Source organism: Trichoderma atroviride, chromosome 1 (assembly GCF_020647795.1).
Source record: "Trichoderma atroviride chromosome 1, complete sequence".
NCBI classification, from domain to species: domain Eukaryota; kingdom Fungi; phylum Ascomycota; class Sordariomycetes; order Hypocreales; family Hypocreaceae; genus Trichoderma; species Trichoderma atroviride.
Genome location: NC_089400.1, coordinates 1,298,634 through 1,324,306, shown reverse-complemented (window position 1 = coordinate 1,324,306; position 25,673 = coordinate 1,298,634). Strand labels below are relative to the sequence as shown.

The 25,673-nt window shown below is 51.6% G+C and overlaps 8 protein-coding genes across 9 annotated transcripts; 5 read left to right on the top strand and 3 right to left on the bottom strand.

The window, feature by feature from the left end:
* Window positions 1-1,620: 1,620 nt before the first annotated feature.
* Window positions 1,621-6,392, top strand: TrAtP1_000532 (uncharacterized protein). Of its 2 annotated transcripts, XM_014091598.2 has the most exons (4): window positions 1,621-2,738; window positions 2,813-3,902; window positions 3,977-4,147; window positions 4,235-6,392. In XM_014091598.2, the coding sequence occupies exons 1-4, from the start codon at window positions 2,380-2,382 to the stop codon at window positions 4,841-4,843; spliced, it is 2,229 nt and encodes a 742-aa protein (XP_013947073.1). In that variant the 5' UTR covers window positions 1,621-2,379; the 3' UTR covers window positions 4,844-6,392. The 2 variants fall into 2 exon arrangements, with proteins under 2 accessions (XP_013947073.1, XP_065966691.1); XM_066110619.1 differs by having other exon boundaries at window positions 2,214-2,738; window positions 3,977-6,392.
* Window positions 6,393-10,853: 4,461 nt separating this feature from the next.
* TrAtP1_000531 (uncharacterized protein) lies at window positions 10,854-11,508 on the top strand. The gene has a single exon (XM_066110618.1). It carries the CDS (start codon window positions 11,026-11,028, stop codon window positions 11,233-11,235), a length of 210 nt encoding a protein of 69 aa, XP_065966690.1. The 5' UTR covers window positions 10,854-11,025; the 3' UTR covers window positions 11,236-11,508.
* Window positions 11,509-12,789: 1,281 nt separating this feature from the next.
* On the top strand, window positions 12,790-13,812 carry TrAtP1_000530 (uncharacterized protein; the record flags this gene model as incomplete). The annotated part of the gene is made up of 1 exon (XM_066110617.1): window positions 12,790-13,812. One exon carries the CDS (start codon window positions 12,790-12,792, stop codon window positions 13,810-13,812), a length of 1,023 nt encoding a protein of 340 aa, XP_065966689.1.
* Window positions 13,813-15,969: 2,157 nt separating this feature from the next.
* On the bottom strand, window positions 15,970-17,861 carry TrAtP1_000529 (uncharacterized protein). Its single transcript, XM_014091601.2, has 2 exons — window positions 17,525-17,861; window positions 15,970-17,418 (listed from the first exon to the last, which is right to left on the bottom strand). The coding sequence occupies exon 2, from the start codon at window positions 17,389-17,391 to the stop codon at window positions 16,099-16,101; it is 1,293 nt and encodes a 430-aa protein (XP_013947076.2). The 5' UTR covers window positions 17,392-17,418; window positions 17,525-17,861; the 3' UTR covers window positions 15,970-16,098.
* A 459-nt stretch (window positions 17,862-18,320) lies between these two features.
* Window positions 18,321-18,518, top strand: TrAtP1_000528 (uncharacterized protein; the record flags this gene model as incomplete). The annotated part of the gene is made up of 1 exon (XM_066110616.1): window positions 18,321-18,518. One exon carries the CDS (start codon window positions 18,321-18,323, stop codon window positions 18,516-18,518), a length of 198 nt encoding a protein of 65 aa, XP_065966688.1.
* Window positions 18,519-20,229: 1,711 nt separating this feature from the next.
* Window positions 20,230-21,771, bottom strand: TrAtP1_000527 (uncharacterized protein). The gene is made up of 5 exons (XM_014091602.2): window positions 21,366-21,771; window positions 21,263-21,301; window positions 21,110-21,193; window positions 20,703-21,026; window positions 20,230-20,603 (listed from the first exon to the last, which is right to left on the bottom strand). Exons 1-5 carry the CDS (start codon window positions 21,438-21,440, stop codon window positions 20,580-20,582), a joined length of 546 nt encoding a protein of 181 aa, XP_013947077.1. The 5' UTR covers window positions 21,441-21,771; the 3' UTR covers window positions 20,230-20,579.
* An 896-nt stretch (window positions 21,772-22,667) lies between these two features.
* TrAtP1_000526 (uncharacterized protein) lies at window positions 22,668-23,045 on the top strand (the record flags this gene model as incomplete). The annotated part of the gene is made up of 1 exon (XM_066110615.1): window positions 22,668-23,045. The coding sequence occupies one exon, from the start codon at window positions 22,668-22,670 to the stop codon at window positions 23,043-23,045; it is 378 nt and encodes a 125-aa protein (XP_065966687.1).
* Window positions 23,046-23,407: 362 nt separating this feature from the next.
* TrAtP1_000525 (uncharacterized protein) lies at window positions 23,408-24,880 on the bottom strand. Its single transcript, XM_014091605.2, has 4 exons — window positions 24,592-24,880; window positions 24,426-24,523; window positions 24,191-24,361; window positions 23,408-24,124 (listed from the first exon to the last, which is right to left on the bottom strand). The coding sequence occupies exons 1-4, from the start codon at window positions 24,659-24,661 to the stop codon at window positions 23,948-23,950; spliced, it is 516 nt and encodes a 171-aa protein (XP_013947080.1). The 5' UTR covers window positions 24,662-24,880; the 3' UTR covers window positions 23,408-23,947.
* Window positions 24,881-25,673: the final 793 nt, after the last annotated feature.

Below are 25,673 nucleotides of genomic sequence, written 5' to 3'. Positions count from 1 at the left end.
ATCTACGTAACAATGGCTATTTTGTTATAGATTGTTGGATCTGATTCTGCTTGTTCGCTTGCAAGTTTATGCTTGTGCGATTGGGCGTTTATAGCTTCCAGTACCGCCTCTTACGAATTGTGCATTATCGACGCAGTGGTCGCAAAACAAGTGACATCCTTTAAGTCGCTGCTACATAAGGTTTGCGTAAGGCTTGAACAGTGGCGACGAATAATGGCAGATGCGTTCTGGCTAGCTGTTGTAATCAAGAAGATGAATTTTGCAGTCGAAAATGACGAATGCCAGGGAATTTCCATCTAATGTCCAACACACATATGGTTTCTTGGTCACTTCGCGGCACTTGATTCCCCTCGGTTTAAAGAGAAGCGGGTACCCGTTTTCATGCAGAGAACAAGGGCGTGCGAGTTTACATATATCCTTCGTAACTATTCTGTGTGAGTCAAGATCCCTCCACCAAATAGCACTATTGCCATTGACATGGGCTTTCATTCGGGGTTTCCCAAGTTGCACTTGACGCTTCAATTACCAGTAAGAAGTTTCTTCACCCAGGTGTCCAATTTCGCATTAAAATCCCATAAACGCTTTTGCGCTTCTATTTCCGCTCCTGTAGACACCATATTACCCAATTCAAGACAGTATATTTTCTACTACAAATTACGAAGCTTACCACAACCTCCGTTTGCTAGAGATGTATGCATACAAAGATGCCGACTCGTATGCAGCCAATTTAACTTTTGATTTGGGAGGCAAGTTTTGTTACATCTTGTCCTTATCGTCTCGCATTTCGGGTTCCAGGCCAGCCACCTCTATTCATTTATTTCCCTCATTATCATTTTCTCTTTTTTCTTCTATGGGTTGAGTTTAATACATTGGTAACTATTCATGACCTCTATGCATGTTTCGTTCTTGGCTGAAAATGGGGGTAGGATCGAGTGGAGTAGAAGCGGTGTCTCGGGACAACTAACTACCTACTTACGTATCCACGCATCCTTTCCCCTGTTTTTCACCTGGATCGAAAATCCGCGGAGTGCGAGAAAGAAAGATCTCCGGAACGGGATAAATCGACTAATTTAGTGATGCATGACTAGTATTCGTCACATGTATCTGTTGTTTTCTCCTGAAAGAGAAAGAGAGGGAAAAGAGAGGGGGGCCGAGGCATCTTGGTGGATGGGCCGTGTAAGTGTGTGTGTGTGTGTGTAGCTTGAGAGGGGAAAGGCTCGTTGCAGCCAGCAGCTTGGCTGCCTGTCTAGGAGATAAGCAGGTATCTCTAGAAAAAGGAATGGACTACCAATGGAATTAAGTATCAATAATAGCAGTGATGTACTACTTAGCCATCGGGATTGGATCTATTAAGTGGTATTTCGAATGTGGGGTGATCTTGGGTTTATCCAAATACAGTAACTGAGCCTCCTTGACCTCATTGCCCTTGATAACTGAAACCATCTGTGAGATGGGATAATACACGGAAAACGGCATTTCCCTCTTTCTGATAAAAGTAGATATTGTGGCATGTACAGATATATCTCAGTGATCAAGAGCCTTGTCACGCACCCTGCCGTTGTAGGCATTACATGCCAGCCACATCCGACTCCAACTCGGCTCTCCCCGCACTCGCAAGGACCCCATATCCGAAATCGAGAGCAGCTAAGAAAGCCCCGGACAACCTAGTCATGGCCTATTTCGTCGTCTGTTTACCTCGCGTAGGTATATTGGAAATACCGCTACTATTAAATAGCCGTCCGTTGCCGCCAATTGCCCTTCCTTCTCCCCCCCCGCTTCATCGGCAATGGCGCGTTTTTCAGCTCCAAAGTTCTGACTGTGCTTCTTAAAACCATTGTCTTTTACTCATCTCAAATCAATTTTCTAGAGAGTGCCCACACTATCGCGCAACGAATCTCACCCCCTTTTGTGATTACACCACATAAGCTTTTCGATCTCGATAAGCTTGTTTATGCAGTGGAGACGTAAAGCTCTATTTGCCCGTGCCAACTACCAACTACATGCGTGCGTGCGCGTGAGTTAAGAGAGAGAGAGCTGCTTTGTTGGAAAATACAAAAAAGGTTCCGAAACTCTCTCAATTGACACTGCCGTGTTACCACACCAGAGGAAAAAATTATTGAAAATCCTTTCTATCGATTTTGTCTTTCGCTCATTAACTGGTGTGACGCGAGTGTACAAAGCCATCGGCGCATTGTTTGCTATCAATTTGCATGTACGACTCTCGGAGTCCATCACGGACCACTTTCATCCATTCAATCGCATCTGAAAAAGGCATATAAATACTAACAACATGGCAGGCAGAACATCTTCACTTACAGCGCAGAGCTCTTCAACTTCTTTACTGAAGATAGCCAATTATAATCATTCACCACAACGACCATGGCGGAACCACTCACGGCACCCGTGCCAGTCACGCTCCCTCCGCCACCACCCACCGACTTCATGACCGCCGATCAATGGGAGACGCTCTGGGCCATCCTCGACGGCGTCTTGCCGTCCATCGCGCCTGCATCTGCCGTCACGGACAAGGACACGCAGATTGCCATTCCCGACGACGAATTCAACGGCCTCATAGACAAGGTCCGCAGCTCGCTGGACGGTGCTCCAAGCCGAGACGAGATTGCAGAGTTTCTCGCTTTCCGGCCGTCTGAGCATCCCGCGTTCCGCCAGGACTGTATACGGGGCTTAGGCATATCGCCGGCGAGGGCCAAGCTTGCGGGAGTCCTAGGAACACTAGGGTGAGTGTTGGTTTCTCTTCATTATATACAGCCCTTTTCAGGAGAGATGAAAACTGACTATTCCAAAAATAAAGAACACACGCCGGAAGCCTGCTCTTAACAGGCTACTGGAGCCCCATCACCCAACAGCCCACAAACGCCCGCGAAGCCATCATCAAATCATGGACCACCTCTCGCCTTTCCACATTCCGCGCTCTCGCAAAGTCCATGGTCGCCCTGGCCGGAAAGGCAAACAGCACCACCAACCCGTACCTCCATAAAATCTCGGGATACCCCGACGTCCCCAAAGACTGGAAGCCCGCGGAAGGGTACGACTATGTGTTCCTTCAGGTACCCCCCGCTGCTGCCGGTAAAGAGGACGACGTGCACGAAATCACCACCGACGTCGTCATTGTCGGTTCAGGCCCCGGGGGTGGCGTCTGCGCCAAGAATCTCGCCGAGGCAGGGCACGAGGTCCTCGTCGTCGACAAGGGATACCACTTCCACCCTACTTACCTGCCCATGCCACAGAGCGCCGGGCTCGAGTATCTGTTCGACCATAGCGGCGCCTATGTGAGCGAGGACACGAGCATCTCCATGACATCGGGCAGCTGCTGGGGTGGCGGCGGCTCAGTCAACTGGAGCGTGTGCTTCAAGCTCCAGGACTACGTCCGCAAGGAATGGGCCGATGAGGGTCTCCCGCTCTTCGCGTCGGCCGAATTCGACGAGTGCATGGACCGCGTGTGGGACTTTATTGGCGCCGGGTCCGAGGCCATCCGCCACAACTTCAGCAACAACAAGCTGCTGGACGGATGTAAGAAGCTGGGCTGGCACGCAGGCGTCGCTCCCCAGAACACCGCCAACAAGGAGCACTACTGCGGCCATTGCCATTTGGGCTGTGGCCTGGGAGAGAAAATGGGGCCGGCACAGGCCTGGCTGCCCGCTGCAGCCGAAGCTGGTGCCGATTTCATGGAGGGCTTCACTGTCGAAAAGGTGCTCTTTGATGAGGATGGAGTGACGGCAATAGGAGTCCAAGGCTCGTGGCTAAGTAGGGACGAGCAAGGTGGCCTTCACAAGGGTATCGGAGATCGTACGCAGAGAAAGGTTGTCATCAAGGCAAAGAAAGTCATCTTGTCCGCTGGGACTTTCTGGAGCCCCGTCATCCTGATGAAGAGCGGTGTTGAGGTGAGTCTGTGCCTACTTGAATGGTCAACATGGCTGGTTCTTCGCTGACACAAATACACCTCTTATTCTTGTAGAATCCGCAGCTTGGACGTAATCTTCACCTCCATCCCGTCAACTTCTTGATGGCTGTGAATCGACAAGAGATTCGGCCATGGGAAGGTGGCATCATCACAAGCTGGAGTGGTGAGTTTGAAAACCTCGATGGCAAGGGGCACGGTGTCAAGCTGGAGCCGTTATGCATGATGGTGAGTATCATCAAATAGGGGGGGGCCCAGCAAAAATTGCTGCTACGATACTCGTTCCAAGATTGGATTTCGCTAACTGCAAGCCAGCCATACATGGCGTTTTCACTACAAAGCTGGAGCAGCGGCCTTGATACCAAGCTCTTCACCATGAGATACCGGCACATAAACAACTTCATCTCACTGGCCCGTGATCGAGACTCTGGCCGAGTATTCGTCGACCCCGAGACGGGTGAGCCGCGAATTGAGTACTCACCATCTGATTTCGACCGCGAGAACAATCTAGAGGGAGTCATTGGCCTCGCCAAGATTGCCTACGTCGGTGGTGCGACAGAGATCCGAGCGCACATTTACGGCCTGCCGCCGTTTATACCCAACGCCTCCGAGCAAGCAAAGCACGTCCAAGACAAAGATCCCGAGTTCACAGATGCTGCTTTTGGCAAATGGTTACAGCACTTGCGCACTCTGGGCAACAAGCCGCCCGTGTCTGCCTTCGGGTCGGCGCACCAGATGGGAACGTGCCGAATGAGCGCCAGCAACGAGTCAGGCGTGGTTGATGAGAGGGGAAGCGTCTGGGGAAAGAAGAACCTGTATGTTGCAGACTCTAGCGTGTTCCCAAGCGCGAGCGGCGTCAACCCCATGGTCACGGTCATGTCCATTGCAGACTGGATTTCACGGGGTGTCTCTAAAGAGCTGTAGGGTAAAGATAAGGAGCCCGCGCCTTGGTCTGTGAGACTCATTGGATGAAATGGACAATCTCGGTGTCGTTTCAAGTAGTAAGAGCAAAGGTGATTGGATGGAAACATCTTCTTGTTTCACATTTCGACCTATAGGGATCGAGGCTCAAGCGCGCTCGGCAGACCGGGAACGCATAGGGAAAGGATTCGGGGTGCCGGGTTTGATATGATAGCCTGCCTTGGTAAACCAAGAATGGAAAGCCACTCATACTTTGACCGTCTCTTTGCCTTTGCTGGGGCCAGATCGACTTGCTGGAGACGGACATGCTGAGACCAGGCCGACGACCCTGTTGCTTCAACCCAACACGCCTGGCACGCCCCAGACGGGCCGGCCCTGTTAGCACTTGGGCACAAATGAGTCAGGAACAACGCCTTATTACTACCGTTGCAGGGTATTGGCCTGGTGCTTGGGCACCATTCGGCGTATCAATCCAATCTGTAGGGACGTAGGGACGTAGGCACAATGGTAGACCTATTACAGATGCCCGTCCACATGACTCCTCGGTCACGAGAGCATCGAGCGCCTATCTTGCTTGATTCTTCACCCTAGGCATGGGCATGTAACGTAAAGGTTTACTCTTGCATTCAGGCCATCATTTGGGCCTCGTGACCGACTGCTGGGCGGTATGGCGGCCAAAAGAGAGATGGCAGCCATGCCGGAGTCGAATGATGGGAATCTGCTCCGAGCAACGGCGGCGACGTCATAGGATGCCAATAGTAGAAAAAATATCGACATGGGTTATCGAAAAATTTTAGACGCCGGTTAGAAGGGGCTCAATGGCCACCCTGGCCCTTTAGGTATCGACGCAAGGGAGACATGGCGAGGCCTAGAAGCTTTCCCTTGTCCCTTTCTCTATACCGAGGCGCGCTTGTTACAGATCAAAGGATCATTTGTGTTTCTATTCCCGACCAAGTCACCGTTGGCGTGCAATGCGGTGGGACGGTACTTCCGGACCCGTTTGTGGCGCGTGAGGCTGGTTGCCTCCCGTGCGGGAATCGTGCTGGGACAATCAGCCAACACAGCTGGCAGATCTTTGTGGGGTTAGCCACACTTCGCAAGGCAGACACAGCCACGGCCCTGGGTGCAACGAGTCTGCCGCGCCACGTTAACGATTGGCGGGCATACCGAGGGGCAGGACATCGACGTCCGGCTAACGAAAAACCATGGGCGGAGATGCAGGAAGACGTCAAGGGAGCCATGGATGAGGTCGTGCAGTAGTAGCCCATGACGGTATCTGCAGCTCTTTCAGCTGTCCATGGGTTGTTGCATGATTGCCATCCACAGGGGGTGTCGGGTCGTTTTCGAGATGCCACTCACTATACGTACTTGGCAAACTGTCTCCGTCTTGTCGCTGCGTAGTTGGGTGGTCGCAAGACGCACACGATGATACAACAGGTACGTCGTAGAGCTGTGCTGGAGAATGGGCCTGCAGCACGGGGTACGCGCCTTGTGTCGCCAAACCGGCTAATGCAGAGGGAATCCTTCTATATGCAAAAGCATTGCATTGCTTCGACTGCGGCATCCTGGCATGCAGAGCTCTTCCTGGCCACATCTTCTCAGGAGCCAATATGGATGCTTCGTAGGGCGATTGGGCGACTATTTTCTCATGCCGGGGACGGAGCATTGCAGTTGGTGGCTCTGGCAGATCGGTCAAGACCCTCGTCTGCGTGGGGCCCGCAAGAGCCACTTCGGGGAAGGAGAATTTCCAGGGTCAGATTTCCCCGGTGATCTGGGACTCGGCTATTCGAGCCAGGACGCCCTGCATGAGGCGTGAGCTCATTGTTATCCGTATGGCCTCAGAAGTTTGTTGAGACGCACGCTGTGATGGTAGCGTAGCCAACTTGCACCTACTGTCTCAAGCATTGGGCTCATGTCCCCTGCATCGGTAGGGAGTCTGCATTTGCCACTGGCGATGCCCCGTCCAGAGGCAGCCTGTGACCTTGGCAGCGAGATGGATGACAGAGACAGGGAGAAAATGTGTTGGCCGAGGCAAGGCTCATGGTTTGCCTTTGACAGTGACCACGTTGGCGATGGCTAGCGAGGCCATATGGGTGACCAGATGCGGTGGCAGTCATCAGCCTTGCTACGTAGCGCTTTGCTGTCTCAAGTAGGTATGTTGTCGCCTTACAGGTACTAGTGATACTACCCAACTTGTCGATGTTGCTATTGTCGAGGCGTAAAGGGTCCACTAGAGATTCAAAGCAGTGATGCTGATGAATGCCCTGTTGTGTCGATGCGTTGAGCGAAGGTACATGTAGCGTGCTTCCATCATCCGATGTGTGCATGTACATGTAGATGCGTTGCCCTGTATTTGGAGGGGCGTCCACTGCATGCTCCCCAAAAGCTGTGACTCTGCAGCCTCGCCTCACTTAGATAATCGCCGTTGACTGGCTGGCGAGACCGCGGTGGATAGAGGTGAGCGTCGTCACCTGCGGCCATGTTGCGGCCCTGCAGCCGGCCCTGATGAAACTGCTTGTAGCGACGCGTGCCTAATGGTCAACATTGGTTGCCTCAAATGACGTGTTCCGTGGGTGTCGCACAGCGGCGAGAAGAAGACGAAAAATATTGTCCATCGCCTTGTCCATCTTCGCGGTCATATTCAATGTTTCCTCCAGGGTGAGCGTGGCCACGAAGCAGGGCTGTAAGAACCTTGAAGAAAAGATACATCGGTACTTGGTACTTTTCAAGACACGCCGGCCGGAGCATTTTAGTTGGCAACCAGCATCCACATGGAATTCCAGGCTATTTTTGGTAATGCCCTTTTACTGGCCACTAGTGGCAGGTACGAGTACGGAGCAGCTGCAGCTCCCACTGAAGCTGCTTCTGCAGTGTTACGGCATAATGATCGTGCTTGCCTGGCCTGGCGAGGATTTGCCCTTTGGCTCAGATCTTGGCCTTATACGAGCACACCCAGATGGGCGCTGGGGGAGGCGCTGAAGCAATTCGCACTTGTTCATTGTGTGCCCGTTTGAAAGACCTTTTATGGGCCGATGGCTGCCGATTTGGCTCCGTCAGCCCAATTGGCCGGGGCCCATGTACCGGTACTTGTGCCTTCCCGGAGCTCGTGTGTGGCTTGTGGCTTGCACGGCAACTTTCGTATTCCAGCCACGCCTGTCATGCCCATCTGTGTCTGGTCAGATTCGTTTCGTTGCACAGCTTCAGGACGACGAGCCCGAGCATGGCCCGTGAGACGGTGGCGGGCGCGCGAGACGTGGTGAGCCTGGCCGGCCATTGACGAAGCAACTCCGACGGCAAAAGCGAGGAAATCCGTCAGGGCATCACAGCGGCGCTCATTGGCAGTCTTGTCTTGCGGGCGGACCTCAAGGGGCCACCTCCATCGACCCCCCCGCGTCGCACAACGGCCGGATTCGATGGTCCCATTCTCGATGGTCGAACCAGTGGCCAGTGAGCAGCATCAGACGCTGCAGGGTCCCCAAGGTGCTGGAGCAGGAGCCCTCGTCTCTTGTTTCTGGCAGACGGATATCCGGGATTTCGCAGCAAACGCAGATGGCAGATCAGGGAATGCCCAAGTGCCGTGAGGTGCGTCGGATGGGTCGCTGCCCTTTGCGAGAAGCTTTGTCACTTATCAATCTCCACAGCCCAGGACGTGAGAGAGAGACGAAACACGAAAAAGAGGGCTCGCTAGCTGGCTTGACCTACACAAGCCTTTGGTCTCCTAGCCCATTCTCGCCTTCGAGACCGCGCTCGCACAGTTTCTGAGAAAATCTGGCCATCGGCCGTGATTGGCCAAATGCAATCGCTCAAGGAACCAATCAGCATCGACCTGACCGGCCGCTTTTGGCTTCTCCACCCTGGCAACCAAGGTCGCTGGCCAATCAGAGGCTCTAGAGGCTCTTTTCAACCGACACACCTCAGCTCGCCGACTGCCACTAACACCGTCCAGATGTAGGCGATGCTCCTTGGTCTGTGAGGATTCGCACACAAATCATCTCTTTCGTCTGCAACGAGTCCCCTTTTTGGAGGGTCTTTTGAGATTCACGACTCCTAGAAGTGACCCGCCGTCTCGGGACGCTCCGGGGACCCCTAGGACTGTCTCGAGCCATTGCCCAACCATTGACCAGGACTTACATGTCTGCATCGTTTAGGACCGTTTCAATACCACAGGATGCCTTCCCAGCCAGGGGAATCACCCGGCCCTAACGGAGACGGGCGACGGCTTCTCCCTAGACGGTATCCATCCTCATCAAAAGGTACTATTGCTCTCCTGGCAGCTCGCCAAAAGGAGTCGGGGCTGGCCAAGGGCGCAGGTCTCGGACGATGCGGAGCTCTTGAGATGATTCACGGGACTTGACTGCTATCAAATCGGTCGTCGACAAGGGAAAGGCCATGGCCGATCCTCAAGAGCACGCCTTTGAGTGCGGGGACGCGGCCAATACACATGCCACGGCGCCTACAGTTCTTCTTCTGACCCTTATCCTCTCTTCCCATGGTCCACAGTACATATCTAGAACCACGCAAGCGAGGAGACTACAACCGGTATGGCTCGGGCGGCAGCACATTCCACCCGCCAAGTCCGCACAACTCAAGCTTGCACTGTGAAAGTGGAGGACAAAGGGAAAAAAAAGAGAAAAGAGTCATGGCACTTGAACAATTTTTACTGTTGGAGGGTGTCTCCTCACTTACACCCAAGTGTGTACTAGGCAAGGTGCGTCGGCGCATGGCGCGGCGTTGGCATGCAAGTCATTACAGCAAATCCAACATAAACAAGGGCCTACTCTGCATTTCATTGACCAGACGACGAGATGAGATGGTTGAGAGTAATTTCTCTCATTCGACATCAATTTCCTTGTTTGGTTTCAGCTCGTTGCTAGTTGCCTATGCTGACCACTGTCCCAGTTGAGCTAGGAGTTGAGTAAGATGACTCTGGGGGCGCTTTTGGTCGCCGAGCTGGCGGCGGGTGCCAGTACAGATTTGCTCTACTTCTTTTTTTTCTCTCCTTCTGCTTGTTTATTGTTCGTCAAGTCTACAGGCAAATCCTGTGAGCGGAGGCGCGCACGGGGGTCGCTACATGCTGCATAAGCGGCGCAGCCCTCTCGCTTGAAAAGCGTCGATAGTGGCCCTATCGTGCATTTCTTGCGTCCATGCTGCTCTGTTAAAAAAGACTACAGTTTGGATTTTCTTCCTCTATTTCTTAGGATGTGGATCAAATAGCGCAAATGCTCTTCAACAGATATGAACTCTAAGTACGAGCAATGAGAAGCGAAGCGAGAGAGATGACGGCAGCTGTATCGAGCTTGAATACAGCTAGCTGTCGGTTCACGAGAGGGGGACGCAGATGGGGCAAGCCACGGTTGACAGCTTGAGGCACGAAACAGAGTGCTTATGGGGCAATGTAGCATAAACGACCTGATGAAGCTCTCTATACGAGGATATGGGGATGTAGTGGGAGCGCAACGACTGTCAACTAAAGCGGCGGCAGACGGCCGATCATTCACGACGGAGTACGGCACTTGATCTTTTTTAACGGGAAAATGCTAAAGGACACGCATGTTTCAAGCCTGATGCCACGGCCACCCACTCTTGATCGTTGCGGCCATCCACCACGCACCATCCGCACATATACTACATATACTACTATATACGGGGTAGGCATGGCATGGCATAGCATGGCATATGTCGCCGCAACCACTCCTGCTGCTACCCACCAGCACCATGTCTGCTACCCAGCAGAAGTGCGTACCGCGCACGGAGCATCGTGCATTATGGGCAGATATTTCGCTCAGCGCCAAGCGCCTACTGATACCGGGTCCTGCCTCGACGATGGCTTGATCTCGTGATGTGATCTCTGGCATCATGCTGCCCCCCCAATGATGTCGATGTGCATATTCCCCTCAGGACGGAACAGGTTGGTGTCTCACCGGGCGGTGTCACTTGCGCAGAAGCAAAAAGACAAAAGATGCAGCAATATTCCAAAACGAAGAGGCCGTATGACACGATGGACGCCGCAAAGGCTAAAGGCAGCCCAAGGACCGGACCTTGTTTTTCTCTTGGTGGCACCTCAGCCCACGGTACGACAAGTAGCAGTCGAAAGTCCCGGTACTTGCTGGAAGACGGTGTGTGGCGCGGGCTGCAGGTCTTTCTCAGCTCCACCGGCGCCTGCAGGACTACCCGTTTTGGGAGCCATGCGTCCTCTGCGCACCCCCAATTCATGCGCACCCCCCTTTGGATGGGAGAGGTCTGGTCTTGGGGACAGAAGTCTGCTCTACACAGCCCAGGCCATGCTGGGATCAAGTTCTCTGCTCTTCCATCTTCCACCTTCCACCTGGCCCACTGCGCGCGGCAGTCCAGACGACAGCGAGCATTTCCGAGAGCGGCAGCCATGGCAGCGGTAGTTGCAGAGAGGCAGTGAAAGAAGTGGAGCAGCCATGACAGAGTTGCCAGGCAAGTCGGCCATCTCGAGTGCTTATTGCTTGTACAGTACTGTAGCACTGGTACCCATTGTGCCACTACCACTCACTCGTGTTGCAAAGTACCTGCTAGCAACGCTTTGGAATGCCACCTGCTGCTGCCCACATTGACTGAGACATTCAAGGTAGTGGTAGATAGAGACTGCAAAGACGAAAGGGCTGGATAATCATCACCCTTGGTAGCACCACTACGCAATAATTCGTATGGTGGTTCAGTTGCAGCACTCGTACGAGTAGTACAGGGCGGCATGCCCCGTTCCCAGCAGCACGAGGTTCTCCCTGCGGCAGGTACCCATCAGCCATCAGTTGGCGGCCGCTGTTGGCTACTAAGTTACGGCCTGGGACGCACCGGCCGACGCCTCTCAGCGGCGTCTACTGTATATCCAACCTCGGGTCCTGTGCTCCCGTTCCCGTGCTGAGGGCATCACCGACGACGGATTACAGATTGCAGATTACAGATTACAGGCCATCAAAGTGTGACTACATGCTGCAGCGTGTCTGGCGCATGCGGATTCCAATGAAACGACCTGCTACGCCATACGAGAAACATCCAAAGGCAAAAAAAGAGGCGTATCGTACAAGTGTCCTCGATCACGGAGTGCACGGGAGGGTGGCCTTGGGTACTCCCTACTCGTCTGCGTCATACTGCCATGCGGCCCCAACCAAGTAGGGAGTACCTCCGGCCCGCCGCTGCGCCGGCCAGGCCCATGCCATGGTGCCTCGCTCTCGCCTCTGGCCGGACCCAAGACGCACGCCTCAGGGGAGGGGTGTGCGAGCGAGTGTGTGGGAAAGCGCCCGATATTGGAAAAAAAAAAAAAACAAAACAAAAAACGCCAGCGAGCGGGTACAGATGCAGATGCAGATGCAGCAGGCAGTCATGCCTGGCTCTGCTGCAGCTACGTGCTAGCCCCAAGCACTACCAGGTTCGACGTTAGCCGTCTTGTGGGTGGTATTTATTCCAGCGGCGCCCACAGCACCAACGGGCCACTGACTGCACTGACTGCACCCGCCTACCGCCGCTAACCCTCAGCGCCCCCCCAGCGCTTGACCACCGACCTTATATCTCCCCGCTCACACCCACCTCTTCTGCTGCTGCCTCTCCCTCCTCCTTCACGATTCCCTCGTCCGCCATTCTCTTCTCCTCTGCCTTGGATTCGGCCGCTCAGCAGGTGATTCAGTCAGCTTGTCTACGTTGCGCCCCCTCCCTGCTCGACACCGTCTCCGGGTTTCTTTTCTTTTTCATCTTTTGCTCTGCCTCTTGTTTGTGTGTCATTCGTCCTCCCTCCGTTGTCCCTCCGTTGTCCCTACCCTTCGCCACCACCTTCTATCGCCGCTTCTCTGTGAGATAAGAAAAGAAACAAGATCCTCCTCAAATATCGACGACGCCCTTGTGCTTCTTTCAACTGTACAGCCTACAACAGCCGCGTGACATCTTGTTTGTCAGACGCCAACTCATTAATACCGTCCTCATACGCCAATATGCCGGTCCAACTTCTGCCGGCCTCAGCCGCTGCCTTTGCCCCCAGGGCTTCATCCGTCAACGTCGTCCTGGGCTCAAGGGTTGAGCCATGGCTTACTCAGACACTCAAGCGCGTCAACCGGGTCAAGCGTCCTCTCAACAGCATTCCTCAGCACCATCGATGCCTTACCGAGACTCTGTCATCGCCAAATGCCATCTGGACCCTGGCCTCATTAATGTTCCCCAAGCTGCCCCAAGCCGAGATGCCAGAGGACCCCACAGAGAATCTCTTCAGCCATCAGCTCATCCACATCGAGGCCTACATCGTTCACGTCGACATGGTCCTGCGCAACGAGGTTGCCTACAAGCTCACCGTCGAAACCATTGACGCCCTCGTCGAGTACCACAAGGACATTTACTGCGTTGATGCCAAGGCGAATACCTACGAGTGGTCTGAGAAGGAGCAGCAGTGCAAGAAGCTGCATGACGACTTTGTGCAGGCTGTCAACAAGTATGTTTTCCGCACACATGTCTCTGCCCTGGAAGGTCTTGAGGAGGAGGGTGCTGGCGAGCTGCTCAACGGAAAGAGCGAGGAAGTCAAGATGAGCCTCATGAAACTGATGAAGCCGCTTCTGCCTCCTCCTCCTCGTGTTGTCGAAGTCATTCGACAGCCGCCTCTGCTGCCCAGCTCTCCTCTCGCCAACATGTGGACACAAGCTGGCCCTCCTCACATCATCCCTGCCGCCGTTGAGCCTTGGCAAGTGTTGCCCTCAAGCCCCAGCGTTACTTCATCTGTCGACTCGGTCAACACTCCCATCTGGGCCAACATGGGCATGAGCGATGTCCAGCTGCCGTCTCCCACGCCTTCGTTTAGCTACCCGCACTCCACTGCCGAGCTTTTCTTCAGCCCGCCAATCATGACGCCCATTCCTGCTCTTCCTCTCCCGAGTGTCTATGCGCCGTCACAATGCGGTGTCAGCGTCGGCATGGGCATGGGCGGCTTTGGCTGGGATCGCTACCAAGAGTACGCCGCGACAATGTGAAAGTAGAGATCTGCTATGCTGGCTTCTTCTTAATGCTGTCCCGGTCACCAGCTTGTGGTCTCGGATCACTACCCCTTTTTTTTCTCCAGGGGAAAAAAGCAAACGAGTTTTTTTTTTTATCTTCTCAGCGGCATAGACACTTTGTCAGGGCATATAGGCGTTTTGTTGCATCAGGAACGGAGTTCGAATACCTCATCCAATTATTCTTGCTAGGAAATACCCCTAATCATTTCCTCTTTTTCTTTTTCTTCTTTTTCTTTTTCACCTTTTCTTTCTTGGTTCTTTTTCCTTACCCCCCTTTCCGTTTTGCTATCGGCGACACAGCAAGCGTGCACTTGGTTTCGAATCTAGTTCCTCGTTCAAGATCCAGGAAATACCATCATCAACTGTCGCATCAGAGCCGCTAGCTCGGCATTTCTTTTTGGGTTAACTTGTTATTTTGTTTACATTATACCACCAACATGGCTGGATCCGAGGCTGGCAATCTGGATGCTTACTTTTTTCTTCAACGGACGGGGACTCTTTCCTTCGACAGTCACCAACGGCTTGCGACATTCTTTTCTCTTCTTTTCCTTATTCTTGTTTTTCTGGTACCATTGGGTTAAAGATAAGAGGCAAACTGCAGCAATGCACAACAATCGGCTCGGCCCGAAACCTCCATTGGATTTGAATATCCTACACTTTCGCTTCTCGTCTATTCTTTTTTGTCTCTCTTGAGAGACATTCAGAAGCAGACTTTCTCTTTTCTCTGGAAGATATCCCCTCAATGTGGTGCCCGACTATGATACTTCAGGTTACTGCATGGAGTCTTTCCTTAATCCTGTCTTGCGTTAATGATGCTTTACGAATATTTGACGACGACACGAATGAGTTATGAATAGATTTCTTGGGTATGCGATACGACCTTTCGAATGTTTAGAACGCCTATCAAGGACTCTTACGACGCAACCAATTTATTCAACTCAGCTTTTTGTTTCCAACATTTGACAAGCTGGATCTGAACTGGCTTTCAGACCAGTATTGTCTTCATGGAACACGACGTCATGCCAGCAAAACCAAACCACTACGCAATTGTGATCATGGTGCTGGGATATCCGGCATATTCTTAGCCCACACAGACACTGGTTGTCGACAGGGGTGTACACGCCCGGCGGCAAGCCCGTGCGGGTTGTTGATAAATGGAAAGATGATACAGGGGTGAACCTCACTTTCCACTTCTGCTGAGCAGCGATGGGTAGTGCGAGTAGTCCCTGCTTCCTTTACATTGTTTCACCCTCTTTTCTTTTCAGCCAGGCATCTCAAGCATCCAGAGGGGGCACTCTACTACGGCACGCCGCGGAGCCTTGCTAAATCGGACATGTCAGCAAGGCCGCTATCATGGCTAAGCTGAAGTCAAAGAGGCTACCGCGGGTCGAGGAGCTGTGCACCCTTAAGACTGCCTGGCGAGACTGAGGCGAAATGATTTTGTAGCTCATCTCTCTACACCACCACTTCCGCTTCGAGCTGTTCTCCCCGCTAGACTGGATCTAGCCGGGTACACACTGGTAGCGGCTGTGGCGCGATGCCAAGTGAGCGAGGCCAGAGGCTGCCAAACAAGGCTGTGCTTTGTTCGGCATGACCTACTTCGCTCCAGGGCTCTCCCGCTGGGAACGGGAGGGCGCTTGGTATATGCATTTCAAGAGATGCTGGATATAAAACAAAAACAAAAACTCAAAGTGTGCGAGAGAAAATGTTATGAAAAGAGAGGGAAAACCGCCGAAAAAAAAAAGATATAACAGACGGGAAAAAAATCGGCTCTTCACCCTGGCGGTGGGGATGCTTTGCACGCAAGTATGAAGCGCACTGCTGGAAAAGGGTCCCTGTTCGTTCTCTTTCTTTAGCTAATTGAAACATTAAAACAATTTTTTTTGGACCGTGCCATTCTCTCGAATATCTGTGAATAACTCGTGCATCATCGTCAATTGTATGAAAACTGTTTACCACTTATCGAAATACTCAATGCTTCATGAATGAACCTTGGGGATAGAAGCAGCGTATTGGACAGACATGTGAATACTGCGTTCACAGACTCATACTTGAAATGCTTTCTCTTTCACTTTGATGAACATGCCGTTTTCGTGACATCCCTCGCTTTTTGTATCTTATTAATATACGTGATTTCAAATTCTCATAACAAGTTTCTCATTACTCATATCTATTTATCTCATTGTTTTTTTTGTCATTCGTTGCTCAAATCTCATCTTTACGAATGTATCCTTGAGTCCTACATTGACAAACAGATTTCGCTTATTTGACCTGTTTCTCTGTCTTTTCCTGGATGGAGGCTCCCAAGGCTTTATCCACCCGCGAGAACATCTCATATGTTCTGGTACGGGTATCTTGGTGAGCTGCCGCCAGATGGCCAGAGACGTTTGTGACAAAGTTCTCTTGCTGGCCAGGGGTGCGGCCGAGCACATCCCAGAGACCCTTTGCTTGGACGAAGTCGTCGTCATTTACTTCCTGGAAAAGCTCGTGGACAGCGGCGCCAGACCACTTCTCGTGTGTCACGGTGGGCTTAACAGACTTGTACGTCAGCTGTCTATAAGAGCTGGGATAGTTGGGGTTGGCACCGTAGTTGCCATTGATAGCCATAGCGCCATCACGCTGGAAGGGGTTGAATGCCTTGAGCGGAGCATTGACAGGGATTTGCTGATAGTTGGTTCCAAGACGGTGACGATGGGTATCGGGGTAAGAAAAGAGTCGGGACTGGAGGACAGGGTCGATGGAGGGCTCAACACCAGGTACCAAGTGAGAAGGAGAAAAGGCAACCTGCTCAATCTCGGCAAAGTAGTTCTCAGGGTTCTTGTTGAGAGTGAATTTGCCAAATTGCCTGAGGGGCACGTCCTTCTGTGGCCAGACCTTGGTCAAGTCAAAGATGTTCCAGCGGAACTTCTCGGCCTCCTCAGGTGTAAGCACTTGAACGTAGACGGTCCAGCTAGGGTACTCTCCCTTCTGGATGGCCTCAAAGAGATCTTGAGTGTTCCAGTCCGGGTTATCAGCAGACATCTTGTGGGCTTCTTCTCCAGTAAATGTCTTGATGCCTTGGTCGGTCTTGAGGTGGACCTGGGTATAGACGAATGATCCGTCAGGCTTTGTCCACTTGTGAGTGTGGCCTGAGTATCCGTTCATGTGTCTGTACGAGTAAGGAGTTCCTCGATCAGAGAAGAGGGTCATGACCTGGTGGATGGACTCTTGATGGGTAGAGAGGTAGTCCCAGAACATGGTGGCATCTTTGAGGTTTGTTTGGGGGGTTGCGCTTCTGGGTGTGGATGAAGAGGGGGAAGTTGGTAGGATCACGGATGAAGAAGACGGGAGTGTTGTTGTAGACCCAGTCCCAGTTGCCTTCGTCTGTGTAGAATTTGATGGCGAAGCCGCGGGGATCACGGGCGGTATCGGCAGAGCCCTTTTCTCCACCAACAGTTGAGAAACGTGCGATACAGTTGGTTTTCTTGCCAACAGTATCAAACATGTTGATGGAAGTGAGGTCGGAGACGTCGTGAGTGACTTCAAAGACGCCATATGCACCAGCGCCCTTGGCATGGACGACACGCTCGGGGATACGCTCGCCTAGACGGACACGAAGTGTTAGCAAGCTATTCTAGAGTTGGGAGGTAGGAATGGGGTCGAGCTCTGAAGGGCTTCTGGATACAGGAACAAGAGGGGGTAAACATACGATCAAAGTGGGCGAGAGAGTCAATCAGGTGGAAGTCCTGGAGCAGCAGAGGTCCAATGGTGCCTGGGCGCTGCCAGCCCGAAGGGTTATCAATGGGAGCACCACTGGAAGTGGTGTAGACAGGCTTCTCATTGTACCTAAAAGTGGAGGCTGGCGTGTCTTCGGCAGTCATTTTGGCGGACGGCGTCTTGTTCGCTGAACAAGCTCCCGGCAAAGTAGATGTATAGGTAGGTGGCCGAGCAGGCAGATATCAGACAGAGATACCTTGGAGATGCACAAGGTACCCGGGATGAATTGAGATGTGTATGGGAGAAGAAGAAGAGTCGAGAGCTGGAGGCAGCGAGGCAAGCAGCTCCAAGGAGGGGCAGGACCAGCCGCCCTCTTTATACGCGAGGAGCACAGCGGAATGGTGGGGTGAGAGCCCAATGTACAAGTCAGACGAGGCCAGAAGAGAAGAAGCAGTGGAAGAAGCCGTGCCTCAATGGGTGCAGGCTGGCGGCATGTCTGTTGCATGGCCTGGGCTGGGCTTCCCCTCAGTCCCAGTGCTTATACATTAGCTCTGTGCTCGCGTATGCTGCTTGTGCTTGTACCGCATCACTGCCTTGGTATCACACTGATCCTCCTGGCATATCATATCCACTGTGCTCAGCTGTGTCTTCCCCGTTATTACCGCATTGATACCGCATCGATACCGCCCAAAGCTCGCTCTGCCCCAGCCATTGACCCGAAAGCTTGCCGTGCCTGACTATATCGCCATAGTGCCTGCCTCTGTTGCCAATTCCGCTGCTCGCCCAAAATGCTCTACGTCAGCGTCCACCCACTGGCCTGTCCCCCCCGCTGGCCCCAGCCCGATGTGGGGGGGCTGGACGAGAGCCAATTACGAGGCCGTGAAAAGAAAGCCGGCTCGGTTCACTTGTCCGGGGCGGGGCGCGTGTTCCTTGCAAGACCGCTGTACGTAACCCGCCTGGACCTCCAGTGGTCCTTTTTGCCGTAGGCTCGCTGCTACTAGCCTTGTTTGTCCTCTCGGCCGTAAGAAGTGGTCGAGCAGTATCAAACACGAAATTGCATTGCTTGCGTTTCTTGTCTTTCTGCCGAGTCGCAGTCCATGGGCGTGAAATAGCTGGTATACATCTCCCCGTCTTCCAAGTTGAAGTTGAAGCTCCAGTGCAACGACTGTTTACGGCAGTTGAAACAAGCCCTCCCATGTCAGTGGCTTACAGCAACACACCTGATGGCTCATGTCACGCCACATCTCAACGCTCATCTCTTGCCCTTCCCCCAACTCATCTCAGCCAGACCCAGCTATTCCATCTCTGGTAGCTACCAGCGACAAGCACTTGGTTAGCCGTGGAACAAGCTCACCATCTCAGCCAACCTTCCCTCATGTCCAGGGCGGGGCCCTACCCTTGCTGTCGTCCGCAAGTGCCGCAAGTGCCGCCTGGAACCCTTGCGGTTCTCCCTCCCACTGGCATTATCGAGTCGAGTGGTTCACGCTAGGAGCGGGCTGCTTCTGCCCAGCCTGGACGGAGAGATGCCGGCGCGCCTCGCGTCTCGGTGTCCGAGGCCTCTTAACGCGTGGTCACCTGCTCGCTTGCGATTTTTAGCGCATGAATGAAAATGCACACACAGGTTGAAAACATGAACTCTATTTTTCTACAATCTATTACCAGAGTTCTGGTTATCCAACACCCCATCTATAGCTTAGTAGAGTACATGTAAATGGTCCACATGTAAGAATATCTAATCATGATACAAGTACCGACAACTATGAAAACAATAGCAGCAGAGGTAGTAGCGGTAGCAGCAATAGCCCATGCTATAACTGCAGTTCTGGATAGGACACTAGCGTTATTGTGCGTGGAGTGTAAAGTTGAGAAATGTGTGCCCATCATTTGAGTATTCTGTCTCTTCCTTTGAGTCGGTAGTGGTGGGGTTGTAAACTGCAACACACTTCAGCGGTACCTATTTTCCAATGCCTGGGAAAGATGGCATGTTCAGTCGAGGTTATATATAGCCTTGGTTCAGATATTATTATAAAAGACCATAACCAACTCAGGCTGATATCATACAACGCTCTCCTTGTTGGCTCTACTGTATCAATCCTAATAGTAGCTAATAATGCCCCTTCTATAAGCGAATGACAGCGAAATCCCTTTCAGTTCTTCTGCCCGTCAAATTAGGCTACAGCACAATAGCCAAGGTAACGCCAAAATCTCATCCTCCAACGCCATGCTCACTCAGTAAAGTGCAGACCTCGTAAAATCTGCTCCACCCCCTCATGTATATCCCGAAGCCCGAACACATCTGGATGATCCCATTCAGGACATTGCAAACTGGAGGCCTAGAAACCCACTTTCTGTGTACAATAGTAGCATTGCCTTCACACCCTCTTTTGTCGAATCCAAATGCCCATCGGATGTTCTGAGGATTCGGCCGTCGTAATCCGAGAGAGTTATGTTATTGATAATACCATGCGGGCTTGTTATGTAACATATAACAAGCAGTGAGGGGGCAATCAGACGGTTCTGTTGAGCCGTCTTGATTTTCAGGTAGTTCTGGATGCCCCAGCTCAGATGTATCTACTTTCAACACATTTTGATACAGCGAGTCCGCGCGTTGCGGGTCTCTAATTAGATCTACTGCGGCGTGCCGCGTGGCAGCTCTTGTTTAGATACGAGGCACCAGGGGTTTGATGCAAAAACTCGGTGTTTCAAAGACCGAGACCAATATTGAGAATCAAATTGGGATACTGATACTGGTATCCCAAGTCTAAATTAAATGATAGTATTGTTGACATTATCCCGTCCATATAATTTATCCTCTCTTAAAATGCCCATCCTCCGCCTGTTAGATGGATAACTAAATGCGCCGTTCGCTGCATGTCCTCCTCCTCTGATCGCCAGGTGTATGGTTTGCATGCCCACATACAACGGAATCCGACCGTCGTGTTGCCTTCGTCATATCGTTTGTTGTACAAGATTGTGGTTTTCGAAAACACAAAAGGAGATGGCTGTTATTAAGTCTCCTTGATAGGGGAAAAGAATAATGGTTTGGTTTAGTTGTCCGAGTTGACGGTTTGCTACAGTTGGAGCGTTCAAACGTTAGCCTCTTTCGGTATTCCAACACCCGAGATGCATCGATCTTCAGGAACATGAAAAAAAAAAAAAAAGAAGCTTACCACTAGCCAATCCATGCCCTCGTTCACACCACTGCCGTCGACTGCCGAGCAAGCCATGATGCTCCAGTTTCGGTCCCGCAGCTCGCCCAACTGCAGCGCCTCTGAGATCTCGCCCGCCCCCTTGGCGCCGGGCTGATCTTGCTTGTTGGCGAATACCAGCAGGGCCGCATCCTTGAGCTCTTCCTCGTTTAGCATAGCCGAAAGCTCCTCGGCCGCGGTTTGTAATCGATCGATATCGGTAGAGTCGACGACGAAGATGACGGCCGCGGTGTTGGCGTAGTAACACCGCCAGTAGGGTCTAATGCTAGTCTGTCCGCCCAGATCCTGCAGACGAGAAATATTGTTTGTTAGCGAAAGAAGTCATTCTATGATTCTCTCTTGTGTGTTTGTGTTGGTGCCATCCATACCCAGACGTTAAAATTGAGGTTCTTGTACGTGACTGATTCGACATTGAATCCGATCGTTGGTATCGTCGTGACAACTTCTCCGATCTGATCCCCAAAGTCAGCATATTGTTAGAAAAACAAAAACAATCATGAAAACAGCCATGATATCATTACCTTCAGTCTGTATAAAAGGGTTGTTTTGCCCGCGTTATCCTGTTGAGAGCCGACGCATTAGCAATCCATCACCGAGGCCCCAAGGCAGCACACGACGTCATACCAAGCCCAGAATTAGAATTCTGATCTCCTTCTTCGCCCACACCAAGTTGGACAGCCATGACATGCCTGCACCCATCTTGAAAGAATATATAGCCTGGAGTCCCCTAACGGTGCACCGAGTTGCTTCGCGACGAGGTAGACGGACACTTCGCGGTTTGCCTCGTTCCAGGCGGGTGGATTTGAAATAGTCGAGGGGAGCGTGTTTGCCTCTCCCGGGACGCCGAAACAGAAAGAAAAATCAAACTATGAAAAAAAGAATCGCAATAAACGCCGGGCGAATGAGTCGATCAAGTTTCTCACGTGTGCGCCGCAAGAGCCGTCGCAAAGGGGGTTTCGTTGAAGTGTTAAGGTATGCGGAAGTTATCAGTTACAAACTGTCCCCTATTCCGGAGGCTCCAATGCCCATCTGCAGCTATCTTGGTAGGCCTTGTTTTAGAGGCAATGGCCCTTCCCAACGGCGGCCTCTGGTTGGTCCAGGCGCTAGACAGAATAATTAAGGCTAATCTCACGCAGCCTTATATCACTTGACCTGCTAAAGCATGCATGTGTGTATTTTTGTCGCCAGAAGTAAGATTGCACCTATGCGGAGAGATATCTTTACATACCCCAAGGTAAGAGACCTGGCATAATTTTGTTGACAAATAACGATAGGTCGATTCATCACATAGACTGGAATGTCCAATCTTTTACAGAATGACTGACTCTAAATGCTTCCACTCAGACGCTGCTTAGCTCATCAGATGATGCGCTATGACCAGCTTATTTTGTCCATTCGCTGCAGGCCGCATTAGGTAGCATCCCCACAGTTTCCTCGCTAGAAATTCTGCCTCAGGAAAAAAGATTCGCCTGCGCCACCTGCCGCACCAGCCACAAACCCACCATTTTTTCCTTCTTCTCCGCTAGGGCTTTACGCCCTCGGATGCGGGTCGCAAAATCTACAATCGTTCTCAACTATCAACGAAAATCGTCATCATCACCAGACTCGATACGCAAGGTCAACAAGATGCCGGTATGCAGCGCCCCCTTCCTGCTCGTTGTTATGGAGAGAAGAGTCTTTTCCCGAGAGAAGCGATTTCTAGATTTTGGCCTGGCAGTTTTGGGCGGTGGAAGACCACCCTTTTTTTTGTGGTGGTGTTCAAACTCTTGACTGCAGGCGGGAAAGACGAAAGACGCAAGATGGGAATCGATATTTTCTGAGAAACGACCAGACCGCTGACGTGCAGTTGATTATATAGAGCCACAAGACTTTCCGAACCAAGCAGAAGCTGGCCAAGGCCCAGAAGCAGAACCGCCCGGTTCCGCAATGGATTCGCCTTCGCACTGGCAACACAATCCGGTGCGTGCAAACTCCCCCATGGACGAGAAAATCCTCTGCTCTCGAAGTTCCATTGTTACAATCTCTCGAACACTACCGAATTTTCCTGTTCAAATACATCGCCCGCTCACCTCTCTCCGACCACCGATTTCTTCACACATTCTCTTCCTGAACAAACACTTTACCCAAATTTTGACCAACTTTCATACTAACATTTTCATCGTACAGCTACAACGCCAAGAGAAGGCACTGGAGAAAGACTCGCCTCGGAATCTAAGCGACGTCAAAACACAAAATCACCTGGCATTCCTCGACCCACTTGTACCGACGGTACCGACATCCGGCTTCTTTGGCATTTCTCAATGACAAGTTAAAACAGTGGTGGATGGCGCAAAAAGCAGAATCTCTTTGTCGTCTTTAGGGCGTGTGGGAAGGAGGATGCGGACGCACGGAATATTGGGCACGGTTGCCTGGATTTTTGATTCTTGATATTGCTTCATGTCACGGTCGGTCATAGGGAAAGGAAATGAACCTTTATTTTTTGATGTCCATTTTGCTTGTTTTACCCCAAGTCTCAAATGTCTTTTTTTTCCTGAGCATGGTGCCTGTGCTGCTACTCTCTATGTGAAGGAAGACTCCATGAACCAGATGTTTTTCCTGGACAGTGATGAAAACATGCTCCGCCATTTCCAATCATTATTTTCCGGTCGGTTGTTTGGACTTTAGACGCATCGCCCAGATAAGAATCACTAGTCACCACATGCGTATCTCGAAATTACCTGGGTAGGATAAGGCCTCAGCAACATTTGATTGTCGTTACTCCCAGCCTTCTTACTACTGGGTATGAGCACAGAAGGTCCCACGAGAGTTAAGTATGAGAATCCCAAAGGCTGTCACGTTCATACTAAGCTTTTCCCATACTCTAGAGCAGGTTTGTTAAAACAGTCATTCCGATGTATGTTAGAAATTGATATCTAACGCATGTGTAAACACATGGGACAAGTCCCCAGCTCATGAAAATGGATCGACTGTTGCCAGTCTGTCGTGCCCCGAAAACATTGCCCCAAAAACAGATACCAGTTAAAAAAAAAAAAGAAAAGAGCCTAAAAAGGAGAGGATAAAAGAAACCAATAGCCCTATCATTTCAATCCCACCAACGCCGTTGGTTGCTCTATGAAACAGCCCCAGAAACAGTTAGGCTCGTATTGTTGCTCTCCTCCAGCAAAAATAAAGATTCAAGAAGCACAAAGAGCCACAACGACCAAAATTTATCGGTCCTCAGCCCATTCGTTCTCACGACGGATCTGCTCTTCCTCTTCGGCGGAGAAATCGTTTGTAATGTTGAAAGTCTTGCGGATCTCCTCGGGAGACTTGCCCTTGATCATGTTGGCTACAGTCTTGCAGCCGACGTCGAGAAGAGGCTTGATATCAAGGAAATTGGATGCCTAGGCTTACGGTTAGCTGGGGTTCCTGGGCATATTCGAGTTGGGGTAGTCATCATATAAACGTACAAGAATAATCTCAAAGAGCATTTCTTGATCCACCTGCATGAACTTCTGGTCCCATTCCTCGATATCGGTCGTCTTCTTGCGGGCATCCGACTCGTCATCGGGAGTCGTGACGGGATCGTTGCGGTGGTGCTCGCACCACTCAACGACCTTTCGCAGGACTGCTTCATTGACCTGCCGAGTCCTTGTCAGCTGTGTTCTAGAAAGAGCATCAAAGATGCGATGGGAAGTGGCCTACATTGGGGATGGGAATAGGGTTGTCCTGGGTGATGTCGGTATGGCTCAAATCCTCCAACATGTTCTTCAAAAGCATGGAGCGTTCGACCACGACACGGTCTAGGGTTGGCAGTCAGTATCAAACCGTCGGCAAAGAGAGGGCGATGGACCAGCGAGGATGAGCTTACCGACTTCCATGGTGGCGTTGTCATTGGAGATCAGCCAGATCTTCTGGGACGCGGGCTTTGCCTCTGCCATTGTGCTAGTCGGGTGCTTTGAGAAGCGCTTATAGATGTAGCAGAACGATATAGGCGAGGGAGATGGATGCTGCGATGTAGCACAGGGCGTTTGAGCGAGACGGAGAGCGGATGATGATGGAGATGCGAGAAACGCGGCTGGGAGTGCGGGAGCTGAAGGTTGAAATATCGGCTGCTAGGCACGGACGGCAGCGATAGGCAGTAAGGCAGGCAGGCGGTCCCTTGAGTTCTGCGGGGTTCCGCTGGTGGAGAGCAGTACGTACCGCCACCCAAAGCTTAACGACCGAGTGGCTAAAGTCAAGCATCAAAGAAGTGACTCTTTTAAGTTGATCAAAAGGTGCGCCAAATGAGTAACAAAGCAATGCGAGTTTAAGAATAATTCTTTTTTTTATACTTTGGGCTTTTCTTGTAAAGTCTGTTGCTTCCCATGAGAGTCTTTTATCTACTCTTGCGGGTCGCTTTCAGCCTGACATTGGGATATCATCGTGCACGCTATTGGAGCCTTCGCTGAAGGATCAGTCCCTTGTGCACGGTCCTGGTATAGGCCTCCATAGAGCCAACGGACAATTACAGAATTTTCAATGCTACAGGCATTCTACTAGAAGTTTACGTTGAATAGCTTGATGAGAGACAGTCCGCTTGGCTGGTGATTCTCTAAGCTGTATATAAATACTGGTGCTATTGCTCGTTCATATACCTACCTAGGTAAGTGCCCCAGCCCTACGGCACTGCCCTTAGGTAGCAGCTGGAATAGGCCTGTCTTGCGTTTGTCCTTTCACGCACTTCTTTTGTAGATAGATGGATGGATGCATGTGTAAGAAATAGCTTCTTCTATTTTGATTGTGAAAGATGACCAGGCATACCACATGGAACAAAAAAAGAAGGGTGGAAAGAAGAATTCGTTTGTTCCGTCTTTCATGCCGTTATTACTGCATTGACAGCTCCCGTCGCTGAAACGCTTTAGGCGCCCGTGGCTAAGCCTGAAGCTGCCGGAATTCCCAAGCACCAAAGCA

Excerpts from the sequence above, each read along its gene's own strand:
- TrAtP1_000529 (XM_014091601.2), bottom strand. The coding sequence starts at position 17,391 with ATGCCAAGGGCGCTGGTGCATATGGCGTCTTTGAAGTCACTCACGACG.
- TrAtP1_000532 (XM_014091598.2), top strand. The coding sequence starts at position 2,380 with ATGGCGGAACCACTCACGGCACCCGTGCCAGTCACGCTCCCTCCGCCA. Across the intron at positions 2,739-2,812 it reads GGAGTCCTAGGAACACTAGG|AACACACGCCGGAAGCCTGC; the intron begins GTGAGTGTTGGT and ends CCAAAAATAAAG. Across the intron at positions 4,148-4,234 it reads TGGAGCCGTTATGCATGATG|CCATACATGGCGTTTTCACT; the intron begins GTGAGTATCATC and ends ACTGCAAGCCAG.
- TrAtP1_000531 (XM_066110618.1), top strand. The coding sequence starts at position 11,026 with ATGCGTCCTCTGCGCACCCCCAATTCATGCGCACCCCCCTTTGGATGG.
- TrAtP1_000527 (XM_014091602.2), bottom strand. The coding sequence starts at position 21,440 with ATGGGTGCAGGCATGTCATGGCTGTCCAACTTGGTGTGGGCGAAGAAG. Across the intron at positions 21,194-21,262 it reads CCCTTTTATACAGACTGAAG|ATCGGAGAAGTTGTCACGAC; the intron begins GTAATGATATCA and ends TTTGGGGATCAG. Across the intron at positions 21,027-21,109 it reads ACCTCAATTTTAACGTCTGG|GATCTGGGCGGACAGACTAG; the intron begins GTATGGATGGCA and ends TCTCGTCTGCAG.
- TrAtP1_000525 (XM_014091605.2), bottom strand. The coding sequence starts at position 24,661 with ATGGCAGAGGCAAAGCCCGCGTCCCAGAAGATCTGGCTGATCTCCAAT. Across the intron at positions 24,362-24,425 it reads ACCCTATTCCCATCCCCAAT|GTCAATGAAGCAGTCCTGCG; the intron begins GTAGGCCACTTC and ends AGGACTCGGCAG. Across the intron at positions 24,125-24,190 it reads TGCTCTTTGAGATTATTCTT|GCATCCAATTTCCTTGATAT; the intron begins GTACGTTTATAT and ends CCGTAAGCCTAG.